The 18,242-nt window shown below is 35.0% G+C and overlaps 1 protein-coding gene across 1 annotated transcript in view; it reads right to left on the bottom strand.

Moving 5' to 3' along the window:
• Positions 1 to 694: 694 nt before the first annotated feature.
• The window catches only part of LOC137390373 (uncharacterized), a 28,107-nt gene continuing 10,559 nt past the window's right edge, over positions 695 to 18,242 (bottom strand). Inside the window, exons 3-19 of the mRNA XM_068076706.1 lie at positions 18,047 to 18,211; positions 17,486 to 17,611; positions 16,899 to 17,063; positions 16,520 to 16,651; positions 16,177 to 16,341; positions 14,531 to 14,662; positions 14,170 to 14,334; positions 9,943 to 10,074; positions 9,572 to 9,736; positions 8,848 to 9,012; positions 8,266 to 8,397; positions 5,916 to 6,263; positions 5,537 to 5,668; positions 5,176 to 5,340; positions 3,160 to 3,324; positions 1,303 to 1,434; positions 695 to 795 (exon numbers count right to left, since the gene is read on the bottom strand). Coding sequence (XP_067932807.1) covers positions 695 to 795; positions 1,303 to 1,434; positions 3,160 to 3,324; positions 5,176 to 5,340; positions 5,537 to 5,668; positions 5,916 to 6,263; positions 8,266 to 8,397; positions 8,848 to 9,012; positions 9,572 to 9,736; positions 9,943 to 10,074; positions 14,170 to 14,334; positions 14,531 to 14,662; positions 16,177 to 16,341; positions 16,520 to 16,651; positions 16,899 to 17,063; positions 17,486 to 17,611; positions 18,047 to 18,211 — 2,687 coding nt within the window. The remainder of the gene's footprint in view (positions 796 to 1,302; positions 1,435 to 3,159; positions 3,325 to 5,175; positions 5,341 to 5,536; positions 5,669 to 5,915; positions 6,264 to 8,265; positions 8,398 to 8,847; positions 9,013 to 9,571; positions 9,737 to 9,942; positions 10,075 to 14,169; positions 14,335 to 14,530; positions 14,663 to 16,176; positions 16,342 to 16,519; positions 16,652 to 16,898; positions 17,064 to 17,485; positions 17,612 to 18,046; positions 18,212 to 18,242) is intronic.

Below are 18,242 nucleotides of genomic sequence, written 5' to 3'. Positions count from 1 at the left end.
CATCCAGAGTGAAGCAAGGCTGAAGCCCTACCATGCTTGTCCAGAAAGGCTGGGACAAGCCCCGGCCACTCTAGAGCCAAGAAGGGGCCCCAACATGAAGGGAGCTCGACATAGCAGGCCAGAGAGAAAGACCGAGGAAGTCAGGAAAGACCCTTTACCAGTAATGCCGCCCCCAAGTCGGGAAAAACTACTGATGGGGGCGACAAAAAACCGAGGGCAGGAGACAATTCCTGTAGGAACTTCGGCCGGACCAGGAGGAGAGGATAATCAACGACCGAGCTCAGTAATAACTGAGCCGGTCACACGCGGAGAAGTTCCGGGAGAACCGGAATCAAACCTGGAGGAAAACGAAACGGCTCCGACACCGGAGATCTCATCGAAACCTGTCCGGCACAACCCAAGGCCGACCCGGACTACTAGAAGGCCAGCCGGTACGGAACGGAGTGTGTTACTCGATGGAGTCGCCGGCAAACAGCCCAGAAGTGGAAAAAAAAGACAGCCAAACGACCCTCCCGGCCACTACCAGGGCTTTCCTGTTGGAGCACTCGCTCACTCTGGATGCCCTCAGTTTGCTGGAGAACCTGGTTAACGCGTGTGATGCGTCTTTACCAGAAACTTTTGGCTTCGGTCACCAGGAGCTTAAAAGAAGCTGAGGAAGCCCTGGGTGCACTGAAGCCAGTAGGTGTGGTAGCACCTAAGGGAGATCAGGAATGGGAGAACGCGATGACTGAGGCCAGCACGAGCTGCCCAGAAGCAGCTGCCTCAGACATGGATGCAGAGGACCTGGAAAGAACCCTGACAGGAAAGGAGGAGGTCTGCCAGGTGGCTACCATAAGCTTTCTCCCATGGTCTAGATTGGAGACCATGGTCACCAATGGAGGGGAGAGTGTTGTGGAATGTTATCCACTGAGAGCTGAGTCTAGGGCTGAGCTAAGCCGAGCCGGGCTGCGCTCAGTCAGGCAGAATAACGAGGTGAGAGTTAAGCCAGTCAGAGCCAAGCCGAGCTGAGTAGAGCCAAGCCAAGCTGAGCTGAGTAGAGCCAAGCCAAAAACGAGCCGAGTCAAACCCAGCCAAGTAGAACGAGAGGCAGGGCCTACTCGCTATATAAGCCTGAACATTTGTGCTAGAGAGCAAAGCTGTTCTGGGCCTGTTCATTTCATGTGCTTGACTATTCTTGTACTCTTATGAACACAGCAGAAATACATGTATAAACTTATGCATCGAGTCTTATACTGGTGGAGTAAGTAAGGGTGGCACAAAACCTTTACAGTATTTCACAAAGAGGAAATGAAAACTAAATACCTTTGTCTTTGCAGTTCCCAACACAGGCATCAACTGAATTGTCATCAAGTCTAGTAAATGAATCCGGGAGGTCTCGTGTTTGACTGTCGATGTAACATCCCAAATACTTAACTTCACCAGGTTGGACTTGTACTACAATGTATGAACAGAAACATTGGCACATTATGTACTACAATGAATGAGTAGCAATATTTGAGTATGTTGGAGGCATATTAGTAGGAACGAATAACATAAAACATCTTCACCAATGAGCAAATGCATATTGCAACGCATTTGGGTAAATCGTACGTAATAAGAAAGATATGTATATGTAATACAGAAGATATGTATATGTAATACAGAAGATACATAGCAGCTAAAACCACAAAAAGGTTGTACGGTGCGCAGGAAATCATGTAAACTGTTTTGACTTCGTTTGCCACGCAATGAATTTTAACATTGGTAAACCAACTAACAACAACAGTGCTTTAGATTTCACCATAAAACGTAACAGTTAAAATAACCCATCTAAGAAAATTTGCATATTAACATGGCATCATTTCTGTACAGTATGTACTGCCCTACTGTTGCATAAGTGTGTTTAATTTATATATATATTTCTCAAAGTTGGTATGTGTCTGTGTTTGTCCAGCTATAGGTATTAAAATCTTGGAATTAAAATTCTGCAGTCCGATGGATTTGAACTCACGAATATTTCACCACTAGTTTTATAACCATGCGCTCTACCACTGAGCCATACAAGGCGTATTCATAAATGACATTATCACATATTGTATAACGTATGCACAAGCTAAATGACGTATTATTTGAGCATTGCTCTCACACATTTCGATGCCCCTGTTATAAAATATTTTTCGCTTAACTTTAGGAAACGCGATGCGTTTTCATTATTTTTTGCTAGGGCGAAATTTTTCTGCCACACGATATCAACAACAATTTCTCTCAAAATTAAAGTTTGGCAATTTGTGTACTGATTAGACAAGTTATTAAAAGATATACATTGCTTGCCATTGCGAGTTCAGCATTATTCGTTATGGTAAAAACCAACTCGCAAACAGATAAATGATACTATTTTAGTTACAAGTTAGAAGTTTACTAAAATACATACTAAAACTTCCTTAAAGTATGTGTTTAGTAAGCTAAATTCATTTAAGTTAGATTCAGTGTTTATGTTACACGTCCGCCTCGAAGGTAATAACTCTCTACAGAGTACATCGTAATGTTATATTATTTTGCTGATCATAACCACAAAATGTACTAAAGTCATTGTAGGTACCTATGGTTACTAAGGTTAACATACTGTTTTGTTACTATTTTTCAATGATGGTGATTTGATGATTTTTACCAGGAGGTGATTGCATTAGATAATTGTTATGGGATTCTATACCAGTCCATGTACGTCTGAAGCCTACGATATTTTCACATGCCAACACTGGCATGCAAAAATTGCAACACTGAAGTGAACTAAAATCATATAATTCTATACCAAATAATTATTCATTGTAATCGTAGCAAAACAGACTATATTTAGCCATTACTTGCTAATGATTTCACATTTACATTTAAACACCTTTACATTTTTATTTTTCCTCCTAATTTATTTCAACAAAACACTTCTTTCAAGTTATGCAGTTTGAAAGTTACGGTTGTTTGACAAAGTATGAAAACCTTTACAGTTGTTTTTATTTTCTCTCTTAATTCATTTCAACTACACAAACCACTTTTCTCATGATATGTAGTCTGAAAGTTGGAATGGCAAATGTTGTTATATATTAAATACAAATAAATGTTCTACTCAGACTTTTTTATTACTAGTACAGCTAGTATTTTAATATAATAGCTGCTCAAGAACAGTACCTTTTCCTGTGTAGTAAATGCTATTCCTCCAAGTACCACCACATTTCTCAGTAGATTCTCCAGGACATACTTTATTACAATCTCCTTCATCAGCCTTTCCTAAGCTGCCATAACTATCACTACAGAAACACTGGCGACCATACTGAAGTCCTGCATAGCTGTACTCTAAAGTGTATAAAGACATGAAGCCAATATCAGTATATAGTTAGCAGTAATTAATAAAATAGTCAGGAAAAAGATTTGCTTGTCTGTATTCGAGGATTCTATTATTTTTGAACATATTTGGCTATAATATGAGGGTCAACCAATAGGTAGTGGGAATTTCGTCATAATATTTTACTACAATAAGATAGTGCTTTACAGTCGTTTTTCACCTTTTCAACAGTCTCCTTTTTCTGTTCTGTTCCACTTTCCTACAAAATTTCCAATTTCTGCAGAATAAAATTCTGGTGGCTGGGTTCTGAAACAAGTAGTGAAGCGCTCGCTTCTCATATGGTTCTTCGATGGTTCGAAATGATGAAAACTGCTTGGTCCCAGATCTGGACTATAAGCAGGGCGTACTAACACTCTTAGCCAAGTTCCTCAATTTCGGCCATTGTACAGGCAGCAATATGTGACTTAGCCTTGTCCTGGTAGAACCTGACACCTCTTGCCTAGAGGCCTCTTCTCTTATTCCCTATATCATGCTTCTCCTTGACCAGGAGCTCACAGTAATTCTGAGAGTTACCAGCTTTACATTGGCTTTTAAAATCCAAAGTTACAGGACCCGTTCCTTCCCAGAATATCATGAGCCTTACTTTTTAAGTCGCTATCTAGAACTTGAACTTCTTCTATACAGGAGAGTCTGCATGCTTCCACACAATCGATTTTTTTTTAAATTTCGGTTCGTAGTGATACACCCAGGTTTCATCTGTAGTTACAATCTTAGATACGAAAGCATCCCTTCAAGTCTGAGTCTTCTCATGCACTCTCGGGCAGCCATAACACGCTGAGCTTCGTGATTATTAATCAGCATCTTAAGTACCCAGCATGCACTGACCTTGTTGAAGGCTAGCTTCTCATGGACAAGATTGTGTGTTGTTGCATGTGAAATGACCATGGTCCTAGCAACATCAATCTATAGTGATACTTATATTAGATTTAATCAGATTTTACACTGCAGCTACTGTGTGTAGAATTGACACATCCACTGGTGTACCACTTCTTGGCTCATCAGTAACGTCTTCTCGCCTATTATTGAATTAATCAATTCACCTATAGCAGTTCGTTTGGAACATACAGCTTTTCCCATACTGTTCTTTCATTTTATTGTGCATGACACTTGGTTTTACACCTTGAGCTACAAAAAACCTTATGATAGCTCTTGACTTTATAAGTAAGCATGTTTTAGCTTGGCAGGGGTTTTAAATATAAATAATATAAAAAGATTGGATTGCTAAACTGTTGAATGTTTGGGTGTGTGATAACCACTCCCATTGAGAAAAGTCTAGAAAATATTAAATTGCTACACGAAAAAGAACGAAAGTTATGACAAATTCCCACTACTTGTTGACCGGCCCTTAGAATTGTTATGAATGTCGTTAATATTTCTGTGAGTTGTATTCCACAAATAGGAAATGAAAAATGGTTTACCTTTTTCCTTGCAGTTCCCAACACAAGTATCAACTGAATTGTCATCAAGTGTAGTAAATGAATCTGAGAGGTCTCGTGTTTGACTGTCGATGTAACATCCCAAATACTTAACTTCACCAGGTTGAACCTCAACTAAAAATTATGCATGACAACATTGGAGTGTAATAAATTTTGATTCTATGTATAACAGCTAACAGTTAAGTATTGTAAAATAAAAGTATTGCATAATGTGTATCGTCAATGCTGGCTAAAGTCTGTCACAGATACATGTACTTGTAGATGCGAGAAAATCTTATATAGGCCCATGGAATATAGCGTAGGAAGAGCCAAACAATCTGACCATTACCTTTCCCTAGAAATACAACAGGTGCATGAGAACAATACCTTTCCCTGTGTAGTAAATACTATTCCTCCAAGTACCACCACAATTCTCAGTAGATTCTCCAGGACATACTTTATCACAATCTCCTTCATCAGCCTTTCCTAAGCTGCCATAGCTATCACTACAGAAACACTGGCGACCATACTGAAGTCCCGCATAGCTATACTCTAAAGTGTATAAAATCATGAAGTTAATATCAGTACAATTAGTAGTAGTTAATGAAATAGTCAGCAAAAGTATATGTTCGTTTGTAATCGAAGATTCTAATATTTGTTATAAAACTTGACTATAATAATTGTTATGAATTTCGGTAATAAGACTTGGGGGTTGTTTTTCACATAGAGGAAATAAAAACTGGTTTACCTTTTTCCTTGCAGTTTCCAACACAAGTATCAACTGAATTATCATCAAGTCTAGTAAATGAATCTGGGAGGTCTCGTGTTTGACTGTCGATGTAACATCCCAAATACTTAACTTCACCAGGTTGAACCTCAACTAAAAAATTATGCATGACAACATTGGAGTGTAATAAATTTTGATTCTATGTATAACAGCTAATAGTTAAGTATTGTAAAATAAAAGTATTGCGTAATGTGTATCGTCAATGCTGGCTAAAGTCTGTCACAGATACTTGTAGATGCGAGAAAATCTTACATAGGCCCATGGGATATAGCGTAGGAAGAGCCAAACAATCTGATCATTACCTTTCCCTAGAAATACAACAGGTGCATGAGAATAGTACCTTTCCCTGTGTAGTAAATACTATTCCTCCAAGTACCACCACAATTCTCAGTAGATTCTCCAGGACATACTTTATTACAATCTCCTTCATCAGCCTTTCCTAAGCTGCCATAGCTATCACCACAGAAACACTGGCGACCATACTGAAGTCCCGCATAGCTATACCCTAAAGTGTATAAAATCATGAAGTTAATATCAGTACAATTAGTATAGTAGTTAATGAAATAGTCAACAAAAGTATATGTTCGTCTGTATTTATATTCAAATATGTAGAACATATCTGAATGGGGAATGAATCTGGGAGGTCTCGTGTTTGACTGTCGATGTAACAACCCAACCCATCCCTGGCCTGGACGGTACTACACAAGCTATGGTAACCTGCTTCGTTGAAAAAATTGACCGATAAGAAATAGTTTCATAAGTCTGAAGGTCATGACATGCTCGCTGAACACCCCAGTATCATTGTTGAAATACATTGGTATTTGCAGCATAGATCATCAACAACTTGTGATAACAACAGCGTTTGTGCAGGTATCTGAATTGCTATATTTTGTTCACGGCAAAAACTTTTAAACATCAACAATGAATCAACCAAGTACAAAAACATTTTAGGTTTATGGTGTAGGCTGAACAAACATACAAAGGGTTTAAACATTTTTGCTTGTTAAGAAAATATTTTGAATGCTTTTTAAACAACTCCAATTCGTACTAATAACTGCTGCATATATGCTTCTAATGAAAATATCTTTGCCCATATATTAATAGCTGTTCGTGTAAACCCTGTTGTTATTAGTATCATTGGAAATCCAATCTTGGTAGCAACGAGCTTGCGTTGAAAACGAAAGAAATTGAAACAAAATTTAAATAATCACCTACGTATTGCAGCCAATCACAGACACATAGCTTCTATCCTTCAACAGCGACAAAAGTGTTCGTTTTGAAACAACACATTGCAAACGCATTGCTGACGTGTTGCCACAGCCTTAGCTATTCAAAATACCTATTTTGTAGCCTTGTGTAGCCAGACCTATAAACTTAGCTGCAATATTCACCATTTACAGTAAACGCTCCTATAGCGTAAACCTCCTAAAACGTAAAATCCAAATCATGCAAAGAACTTATCTAAAGTGTTTGCTAAGTAATACGTAATAAAATTCCACATAAAGTAAAGTGTCACGTCGGTGCGAATTCTCAAATTCGATTTGAATAATGATAATCTCGTGGTTAGCCTTAAAAATATTGCTTTCTCTCGTGCCACACTTGGGAGAGAAATGACACATACATTCATCTCTATTTATGTATACGAGTACCCTAGCAAGTTAGTTCGCCATGTGAGATCATCAGGTGTATCGATAAAATGCAGAGAATAAGTAGCCATGCGATTATTCAGAAATATTGGTGAAAGATTGGTGCAGACGTTAGGTCAGTGTACCAAGTTGAAAGTTAAGAGTTGCAGTTTTCGAAAGCTAAATGTTATGCTAACGCCAAACCCTGGCAAATGATAGACGCATGGTCAGACGAACATCGCTCTTTAAAGTATAGTAAAGATATATTTTTGATTTGTTTTATATTTTAAGGATACAAAAAATTTATTTTTTTTGCAGAATAGACCTTGCTTTCTTTAAAAATTAAAAGATCAACGTTTATTGACATTGAAAGTGTTCGCTCCCCTTAACTTATAGTAAATTTGCCGTAGTCATGGACCATAAACCGAGCGAAAGTGAAAAGAAAAGGAGAAATGTTGTCGAAACAAGCCACTAATACTACAGGTAGGCCTACTGTACAGACATTTGATTAAAAAGTAAAATCTAGCTTTTCCTTTTTGAAGGGCCAAAGATGTGAGTTTGGGAAGAAGATCTTACAACGAATTACGCAATTTACATGTATCTTACTGCTCAGATAACATAAACGGTTCCAAAACGGACTTGGAAGAGGAGAGTCTACTTTATATGTATTGGTGATGGAGTAATCTTTGATCAAGGTAATCAATACTTGTAAATTTGCCTGTGTTTAAAATTAATGATTGTTTGCACCGATTTGCTATCTTTTAACTGTTGAAGAATTGTTTCAATCAGCCATGCCTCAGCGTACAGGTTGTGAATTTATTTACCTCGTATTATAAATACAGCAGAAAACTCCTCAAATTGATGGAAAATCATTTTACGATACAAGGTAATGATTTCATAATGGGTTCGATGCTAGAGGTCTAACCGTCAGACTATCGAGAGAGATTTTCTTATAAAATGATTTTGATAAACATGCACAATCAAAACCCAAATGCTTTTCTTAAATTCCAAAACATCTACTTATAAGACCTTCACAGATAACAATGCCACAGTTGAAATTATTACCTTTTTCTTTGCAGTTCCCAACGCAAGTATCAACTGAATTGTCATCAAGTCTAGTAAATGAATCTGGGAGGTCTCGTGTTTGACTGTCGATGTAACATCCTAAATACTTAACTTCACCAGGTTGCACTTGTACTACAATGTATGAACAGCAACATTGGCACATTATGTACTACAATGAATGAATAGTAATATTTGAGTATGTTGGAGGCATATTAGTAGGAACGAATAACATAAAACATCTTTACCAAAGAGCCAGTACATATCGCAACGCATGTGTGCAAATCATGTATATGTGATTCAGAAGATACAAGAAAGCTAAAACCACAAAAGGGTGGCATGGTATATAATGTCAACTATTATGACTTTGTTTGCCACACAATGAATTTTAACATAATCAACCAACTCACAACAACAATGCTTTCCATTTAAACCATAAAACGTAACAGTTAAAATAATGCATTCAAAAAAACTTGCATAATAAAATTTTATGAACATGGCATCATTTTTTGCACAGTAAATACTGCTCTATCGTTGTATAAATGGGTTTAACATTATAATACAATAAGTGCATGAGAACAATACCTTTCCCTGTGTAGTAAATACTATTCCTCCAAGAACCACCGCATTTCTCAGCAGCTTCTCCAGGACATACTTTATCACAATCTCCTTCATCAGCCTTTCCCAAGCTGCCATAACTATCACTGCAGAAACACTGGCGACCATACTGAAGTCCCGCATAGCTGTACCCTAAAGTGTATAATGTCAGGAAGTTAATATCAATTCAGTTAGTGGTAGTTAATAAAATAGTCAGCATAAGTATATGTTTGTCCGTAATCTAAGAATCTAATATTTTTTGAATTTGTTATGGATTTCAGTAGTAATGTTTGTAGGCTGTATTTCACAGAGAAGAAATAAAAAACTAAGTTACCTTTTTCCTTGCAGTTCCCAACACAAGTATCAACCGAATTGTCATCAAGTGTAGTAAATGAATCTGGGAGATCTCGTGTTTGACTATCGATGTAACATCCCAAATACTTAACTTCACCAGGTTGAACTTCAACTGAAAGTTTATGCATTTCAACTTTGGAGTGTGATAAATTTGATTCTATGAATAGCAGCTAATATTTAAGTATTGTAAAATAAAAGTATTGCGTAAAGTGTATCGTCAATGCTGGCTAAAGTCTGTCACAGATACTTGTATATGCAAGCAAATCTCATATAGTTCTATGTAAAATAGCGTGGGAAGAGCCAAACAATCTGACCCTTGCCTTTCGCTAGAAATACAATAAGTGCATGGGAACAGTACCTTTCCCTGTGTAGTAAACGCTATTCCTCCAAGAACCACCACATTTCTCAGCAGCTTCTCCAGGACATACTTTATCACAATCTCCTTCATCAGCCTTTCCTAAGCTGCCATAACTATCACTGCAGAAACACTGGCGACCATACTGAAGACCTGCATAGCTGTACCCTACAATGTGTACACCCATGAAGCTAATATAAGTACAGTTAGTAGTAGTTACTGAAACAGTCAGCAAAAAGATTTGTTTGTCTGTATTGAAGGATTCCAATATTTGTCAACGTAGTTGGCTATAATATGTAATTGTTATGGATTTCAGTAATAATGCTTACGGGCTGTATTCCATAAATAGGAAAAAGGAAATGAAAACCAAATACCTTTGTCCTTGCAGTTCCCAACACAGGCATCAACTGAATTGTCATCAAGTGTAGTAAACGAATCTGGGAGGTCTCGTGTTTGACTGTCGATGTAACATCCTAAATACTTAACTTCACCAGGTTGTACTTGTACTACAATGTATGAACAGCAACATTGGCACATTTTGTACTACAATGAATGAGTAGTAATATTTGAGTATGTTGGAGGCATATTAGTAGGAACGAATAAAATAAAACATTTTCCCAAATGAGAAAATGCATATTGCAACGCATTTGGGCAAATCGTACGTATATAATAGAGAAGATATGTATATGTAATAGGAAAGATATGTATATGTAATAGAGAAAGATATGTATATGTAATAGAGAAGATATATATGTAATACAGAAGATATGTATATATAATAGAGAAGATATGTATATGTAAGAAGAAAGATATGTATATGTAATAGAAAAGAAATGTATATGTAATAGAGAAGATATGTATATGTAATAGAGAAGATATGTATATGTAATACAGAATATATGTATATGTAATAGAGAAGATATGTATATGTAATAGAGAAGATATGTATATGTAATAGAGAAGATATGTATATGTAATACAGAATATATGTATATGTAATAGAGAAGATATGTATATGTAATACAGAATATATGTATATGTAATAGAGAAGATATGTATATGTAATAGAGAAGATATGTACATGTAATAAAGAAGATATGTATATGTAATAGGAAAGATATGTATATGTAATAGAGAAAGATATGTATATGTAATAGAGAAGATATGTGTATGTAATAGAGAAGATATGTATATGTAATAGAGAAAATATGTATATGTAATAGAGAAAATATGTATATGTAATAGAGAAGATATGTATATGTAATACAGAAGATATGTATATGTAATACAGAAGATATGTAATACAGAATATATGTATATGTAATAGAGAAGATATGTATATGTAATAGAGAAGATATGTATATGTAATACAGAATATATGTATATGTAATAAAGAAGACATGTATATGTAATAGAGAAGATGTGTATATGTAATAGAGAAGATATGTATATGTAATACAGAAGGTATGTATATGTAATACAGAAAATATGTATATGTAATAGAGAAGATATGTATATGTAATAGGAAAGATATGTATATGTAATAGAGAAAGATATGTATATGTAATACAGAAGATATGTATATATAATAGAGAAGATATGTATATGTAAGAAGAAAGATATGTATATGTAATAGAAAAGAAATGTATATGTAATAGGGAAGATATGTATATGTAATAGAGAAGATATGTAGATGTAATAGAGAAAATATGTATATGTAATAGAGAAGATATGTATATGTAATAGAGAAGATATGTATATGTAATAGAGAAGATATGTATATGTAATAGAGAAGATATGTATATGTAATAGAGAAGATATGTATATGTAATAGAGAAGATATGTACATGTAATAAAGAAGATATGTATGTGTAATAGGAAAGACATGTATATGTAATAGAGAAGATATGTATATGTAATAAAGAAGATATGTATATGTAATAGAGAAGACATGTATATGTAATAGAGAAGATGTGTATATGTAATAGAGAAGATATGTATATGTAATACAGAAGGTATGTATATGTAATACAGAAAATATGTATATGTAATAGAGAAGATATGTATATGTAATAGAGAAGATATGTATATGTAATAGAGAAGACATGTATATGTAATAGAGAAGATGTGTATATGTAATAGAGAAGATATGTATATGTAATAGAGAAGATATGTATATGTAATAAAGAAGATATGTATATGTAATAGAGAAGACATGTATATGTAATAGAGAAGATGTGTATATGTAATAGAGAAGATATGTATATGTAATACAGAAGGTATGTATATGTAATACAGAAAATATGTATATGTAATAGAGAAGATATGTATATGTAATAGAGAAGATATGTATATGTAATAGAGAAGACATGTATATGTAATAGAGAAGATGTGTATATGTAATAGAGAAGATATGTATATGTAATACAGAAGGTATGTATATGTAATAGGGAAGATACAGGCAGGTAAAACCACAAAATTGCATGGAAAATGATGTCAACAGTTTTGACTTAGTTTATCAAGCAATGAATTTTAACATTGGTCAACCAACTAACAATAACAATGCTTTAGATTTCACCATAAAACCTAACAGTTAAATAATCTATTAAAGAAAGTTTGCATATTAACATGGCATCGTTTCTGCACAGTACGTACTGCCCTACTGATGCATAAGTGTGTTTAATCTATATATATATTTCTCAAAGTTGGTATGTGTTTGTTTTTGTCAAGCTATATAGTTATTAAAATCTTGGAATTAAAATTCTGCGGTCCAATGGATTTGCACTCGCAAAGATTTCACTGCAAGTTATACTTTATATCCATATGCTCTACTACTGAGCCATACAAAACATACGCAAAAACGATATTATCATAGTCATACTTCGATTTACGAGCTTAATGGGTTCCGGGACTGAGCTCGTATGTCAATTTACTCGCATGTTGGTGCAATTTATTTATATATAGAACAATTAAATAAATATTGATTGGTTTCCATACTCAAAAAAATGTAAATAAAACACTCAAAACAAGATATTGTAACAAAAAGAACATGTTGGTTATTGTCCAAACTTACTACATGCTTTCAAAAAGCAACAAATAAAATATAATGCAAGGAAATGTGATTAATTAAAATGTAAAATTAAATACATTCAATAGCAGCTAACGCTAGCATTTGCCAGGGAGGAAGATATAAGTTATTCTTCATTACAACAGTTGACTTTGATAAATTTGGATTTTATCAAAGTCTTAAAAGACAAACTTAGAAACAAACCTAAAAGCAAACTTTCATTTTTAACTTAATGTAATTAAAATTTCTTCGCCGTTCATTGTTTGAAGTTTCTTGCTGGTTAGCTAATTTTTCCTGTGTTTCGCTTTCACGACCAGCCGGCCGTTTTAAGATAAACCTATCTAAGAACGTTGGCCTTTGTCGTTCTTTCAACATGTTGCGATTAGGACGGACACAGGTGTCGTCACAAAGGGTTAATGCACGACCACGCGCCAACTTGTCCGAATGTCTATTTTTATAGTTTTGATAAATAGCATCGGCCTTTTCACATAGCATTGTTTCAGTTGCGCTGTCATCAGCCAATTGTTTATCTTTTATCCAATGCCTGAGCAGTCTCTCATCAGCAGTCATGGAGATAGCTGCGCCGTTTAAAAACAATGGTTAGTCCTTTTGCAAACTAAATACCCTGAATATAATCCTTCTGTTTGATAATTGTGGATGTATTTCTGTCATATTGCTGAGCTAGCTCAATCACGCATACACATTTTGCATATTTTCCAATGATTTCCATTTAATATCAATTTTTATCATTTGCTTTTTCTTTGCATTACCTTTCATTTTACTGGCAGACTTTTGGTCTACGCACAGTACTTTTAATTCGCATAATTCTGCACTGAAAATTGCGCACAAAAAACACAGTACAAAAGTATAACCTGAGCAGTTGAAAAATACAGATTGATGCTGTTGTCATAGAACACCTCCGGCATACTTGACAACTGACTCACGTGCTCGTATCTCAAACATGGCTTGTATGTTAGTGCTAAAACTTGCTTAAAAGCTGGCTCGTATCTCAAGTTTCTTGTACGTTAGAGCACTCGTAAGTTGAAGTATTACTGTATACCATACAACGCATGCACATGCTAAGTGACGCATGATTTGAGCATTGCCCCCACGCATTACGATGCCCCTGTTATAAAATATTTTTTGCCCAACTTTATGAAACACGATGCTGCTTCATTATTTTTTTGTAAGGGCAAAATTTTTCTGCCACACGATATCAACAACAACCTCTCTCGAAACTAAAATTTGGCGATTCGTGTACTGATTATATAAGTTATTAAGAGATATACTTTGGTCACCATTGCAAGTTCAGCATTATCCGCTATGTTGAAAACTGACCAGCAAACGGATAAACGATACTATTTTTATAACAAGTTTGAAGTTTACTAAAATACATAGGCCTACTAAAACTTGCTTAAAGTATGTGTTTAGTAAGCTAAATTCATTTAAGTTAAATTCAGCGTTCACAGTAAATCATTTATCATTGTATAAATGTGTTTAACATTATAATACAATAGCTGCATGGGAACAGTACCTTTCCCTGTGTAGTAAATACTATTCCTCCAAGAACCACCACATTTCTCAGTAGATTCTCCAGGACATACTTTATCACAATCTCCTTCATCAGCCCTTCCTAAGCTGCCATAACTATCACTGCAGAAACACTGGCGACCATACTGAAGTCCCGCATAGCTGTACCCTAAAGTATATAGTGTGATGAAATTAATATCAGTACATTTAACAATAGTTAATGAAATAGTCAGCTAAAGTATATGTTCATCTGTCATCGACGATTCTAATATTTGTTTTAAATTTTGACTATAATAATTGTTATGAGTTTCGGTAATAAGGCTTGTGGGCTGTATTTCACAAAGAAAAAATAAAAACGAAGTTACCTTTTTCCTTGCAGTTTCCAACACAAGTATCAACTGAATTGTCATCAAGTCTGGTAAACGAATCTGGGAGGTCTCGTGTTTGACTGTCGATGTAACATCCTAAATACTTAACTTCACCAGGTTGTACTTGTACTACAATGTATGAAAAGCAACATTGGCACATTTTGTACTACAATGAATGAGTAGTAATATTTGAGTATGTTGGAGGCATATTAGTAGGAACGAATAACATAAAACATCTTTACCAATGAGCCAATATATATCGCAACGCATGTGTGCAAATCATGTATATGTAGTTCAGAAGATACAGGGGAGCTAAAACCACAAAAGGGTCGCATGGTGCATGGGATATAATGTTAACTATTATGACTTTGTTTGTCACACAATGAATTTTAACACCGATCAACCAACTCACAACAACAATGCTTTCGATTTAAACCATAAAACGTAACAGGTAAAATAATCTATTCAAAAAAACTTGCATATTAAAGTTATATGAACATGGCTTCATACTGCTATTCATGGCTTAAATACTGCTCTATCGTTGCATAAATGTGTTTAACATTATAATACTAGAAATTCCGCTGTCATACAGCCCACGACCAAAGTGATATTGGAAAAAAAGAAAGGGTACTGATGGTTGAGAAATGCCATATTAGCAGTCAAATGGCACTGCAGTGCAATCGGATAACTGCAATGGTAGCTGTAATGTACTGAGTGTGGGTGTCATTATATACAACAAACAGCAATAATGAAAGGAAAAGATTATATGTTTATATCTCTCCCCCTGCAATAGGAGAAATGCAATATTGGCCAATATTAGAAGTAAAATGCATTGATATTATTAGAATAATCAATATTATTAATATAGTAATAACATAAAACCAATGCACAATTTTGTTTACAATTAAAAATGTCATAGTTAGCAATATCAAGAAGTTGTGATATTTATATAGATGTTTAGAAAATCTGTACTACATAGTCATTGTTCTGTAGTCATCCAAACTTATAACTAAATATCGTAATAATCTCATAAGAATCGTTAGAAAAAATATCATCATTTCCTTTACTTACACTGCGTTGGACATCAGTTAGAATACCAAGGTACTCGAATGTTTCTAAAAAGTCAGATACTTTGAAACCGGCAAAAATGAAACGATTTCAGTACTCTTACGTTAATTACAGAAACCGTTGACAGTGCCATAGACTGGTGAAATGTGCACGTTATTTTTTCGCGAAATGCGCATGACTTAATCATTCCATTCTCTGTCGCCCAGCGTTTCAATTTCCGGTCTTAACTTTTATTAAACCAAACTTTTCAAGCGTTTTGTGACGATTTTCGTCCTAATAAATCTGTCTTTTTGTGTATAATCCGATCAGATGGGTAAGTTTTAAGAAAATTTCAATAATTTATAAAGACTTGGTAACATATTTAAATAGGCTTATATGTGTTTTGTATTGTTATTATACTTTAACTAATCTACAAAACGATGGTTAAATTTGTTGATGAAATTTCGAGACAAGGGTTCGTCTCATTGTTGATGAATAATTTTCGTAAGTTGTGTGCTCATGCATTTATCATAAAAACTCTCATACTTCGCTTTCGCTCGTTTGTTCGTGAGACAATAGCTGCATGAGAACAGTACCTTTCCCAGTGTAGTAAATACTATTCCTCCAAGAACCACCGCATTTCTCAGTAGATTCTCCAGGGCATACTTTATCACAATCTCCTTCATCGGCCTTTCCTAAGCTGCCATAACTATCACTGCAGAAACACTGGCGACCATACTGAAGTCCTGCATAGCTATACCCTAAAGTGTATAATGTCAGGAAGTTAATATCAGTACATTTAACAATAGTTAATGAAATGGTCAGCTAAAGTATATGTTCATCTGTAATCGAAGAATCTAATATTTTTAAACAAATTTGACAATAGTATTTGTTATGGATTTCAGTAATAATGTTTGTAGGCTGTAAAAACTAAGTTACCTTTTTCCTTGCAGTTTCCAACACAAGTATCAACCGAATTGTCATCAAGTGTAGTAAATGAATCTGGGAGATCTCGTGTTTGACTATCGATGTAGCATCCCAAATACTTAACTTCACCAGGTTGTACTTCAACTAAAAGTTCATGCATGGCAACTTTGTAGTGTGACAAATTTTGATTCTATGAATAGCAGCTAATATTTAAGTATTGTAAAATAAATGTATTGCGTAATGTGTATTGTCAATGCTGGCTAAGGTCTGTCACAGATACTTGTATATGCGACCGAATCTCATATAGTTCTATTTAAAATAGCGTAGGAAGAGCCAAACAATCTGACCCTTACCTTTTGCTAGAAATACAATAGCTGCATGGGAACAGTACCTTTCCCGGTGTAGTAAATACTATTCCTCCAAGAACCACCACATTTCTCAGCAGCTTCTCCAGGACATACTTTATCACAATCTCCTTCATCAGCCTTTCCTAAGCTGCCATAACTGTCACTGCAGAAACACTGGCGACCATACTGAAGTCCTGCATAGCTGTACCCTAAAGTGTATAATGTCATGAAACTAATTTATATATACAAATACCTACGCTTTATGCTTGACCTAGCTTACTAGAAGAAAAAGTGTACTGAAAAATACACGCCCAGACTTCCCCAAAATGCTATATGTTTATATATAGAATAAACTTAATTGCATTGATAAAGCTCTCAGAAATAAACAAACATCTTCATTTAAATGTTACATGGTAAATATGTATTGAATGTTTGTGCAAAACAACCCCGAAAATTCAGATAGTATAAGTATAGTTAGTAGTAGTTAATGAAATAGCCAGCAAGAAACTTGTTTATATGTAATTGAGTGTTCTAATATTTGTGAACAAGTTTGACGAAAGTAAATGTTATGAATTTCGGTTGTAATGCTTGAGGGCTATATTTCACAGAGAGGAAATGAAAACTGATTTACCTTTTTCCTTGCAGTTTCCAACACAAGTATCGACTGAATTGTCATCAAGTCTAGTAAATGAATCTGGGAGGTCTCGTGTTTGACTGTCGATGTAACATCCCAAATACTTAACTTCACCAGATTGGACTACAATGTATGAACAGCAACATTGGCATATTATGTGCCACAATGAAGGAGTAGCAATATTTGAGTATGATGGGGAATATTAGTAGAAACGAATACCATAAAACATCTTTACCAATGAGCCATGTATGTTGCAAGGCATGTGGGCAAATCATGCATATGTAATACAGAAGATACAGGACAACTAAAACCACAAAAGGTTGTATGGTGCACATGGGAAATAATGTAAACTATTTTGACTTTGTTTGCGACGCCATGAATTTCAACATTGGCCAATCTAGTAACAATAATGCTTTAGATTTCGTCATAAAATGTAACAGCTAATATGATAAATTCAAAAAAATTTTCATATTAACATGACATCATTTTTGCACAGCAAAAATTCTGTTGCATAAGTGTTTTTAATAATTTAATACAACAGGTGCATGAGAACATTACCTTTCCCTGTAAAGTAAATACTATTCCTCCAAGAGCCACCACATTTCTCAGTAGATTCTCCAGGACATACTTTATCACAATCTCCTTCATCAGCCTTTCCTAAGCTGCCATAACTATCACTGCAGAAACACTGGCGACCATACTGAAGTCCCGCATAGCTGTAACCTAAAATGTGTGAAGTCCTATATTCAAAACT

Source organism: Watersipora subatra, chromosome 3 (genome assembly GCF_963576615.1).
Source record: "Watersipora subatra chromosome 3, tzWatSuba1.1, whole genome shotgun sequence".
NCBI lineage: Eukaryota > Metazoa > Bryozoa > Gymnolaemata > Cheilostomatida > Watersiporidae > Watersipora > Watersipora subatra.
This window is presented reverse-complemented; position numbering and strand designations above follow the sequence as displayed.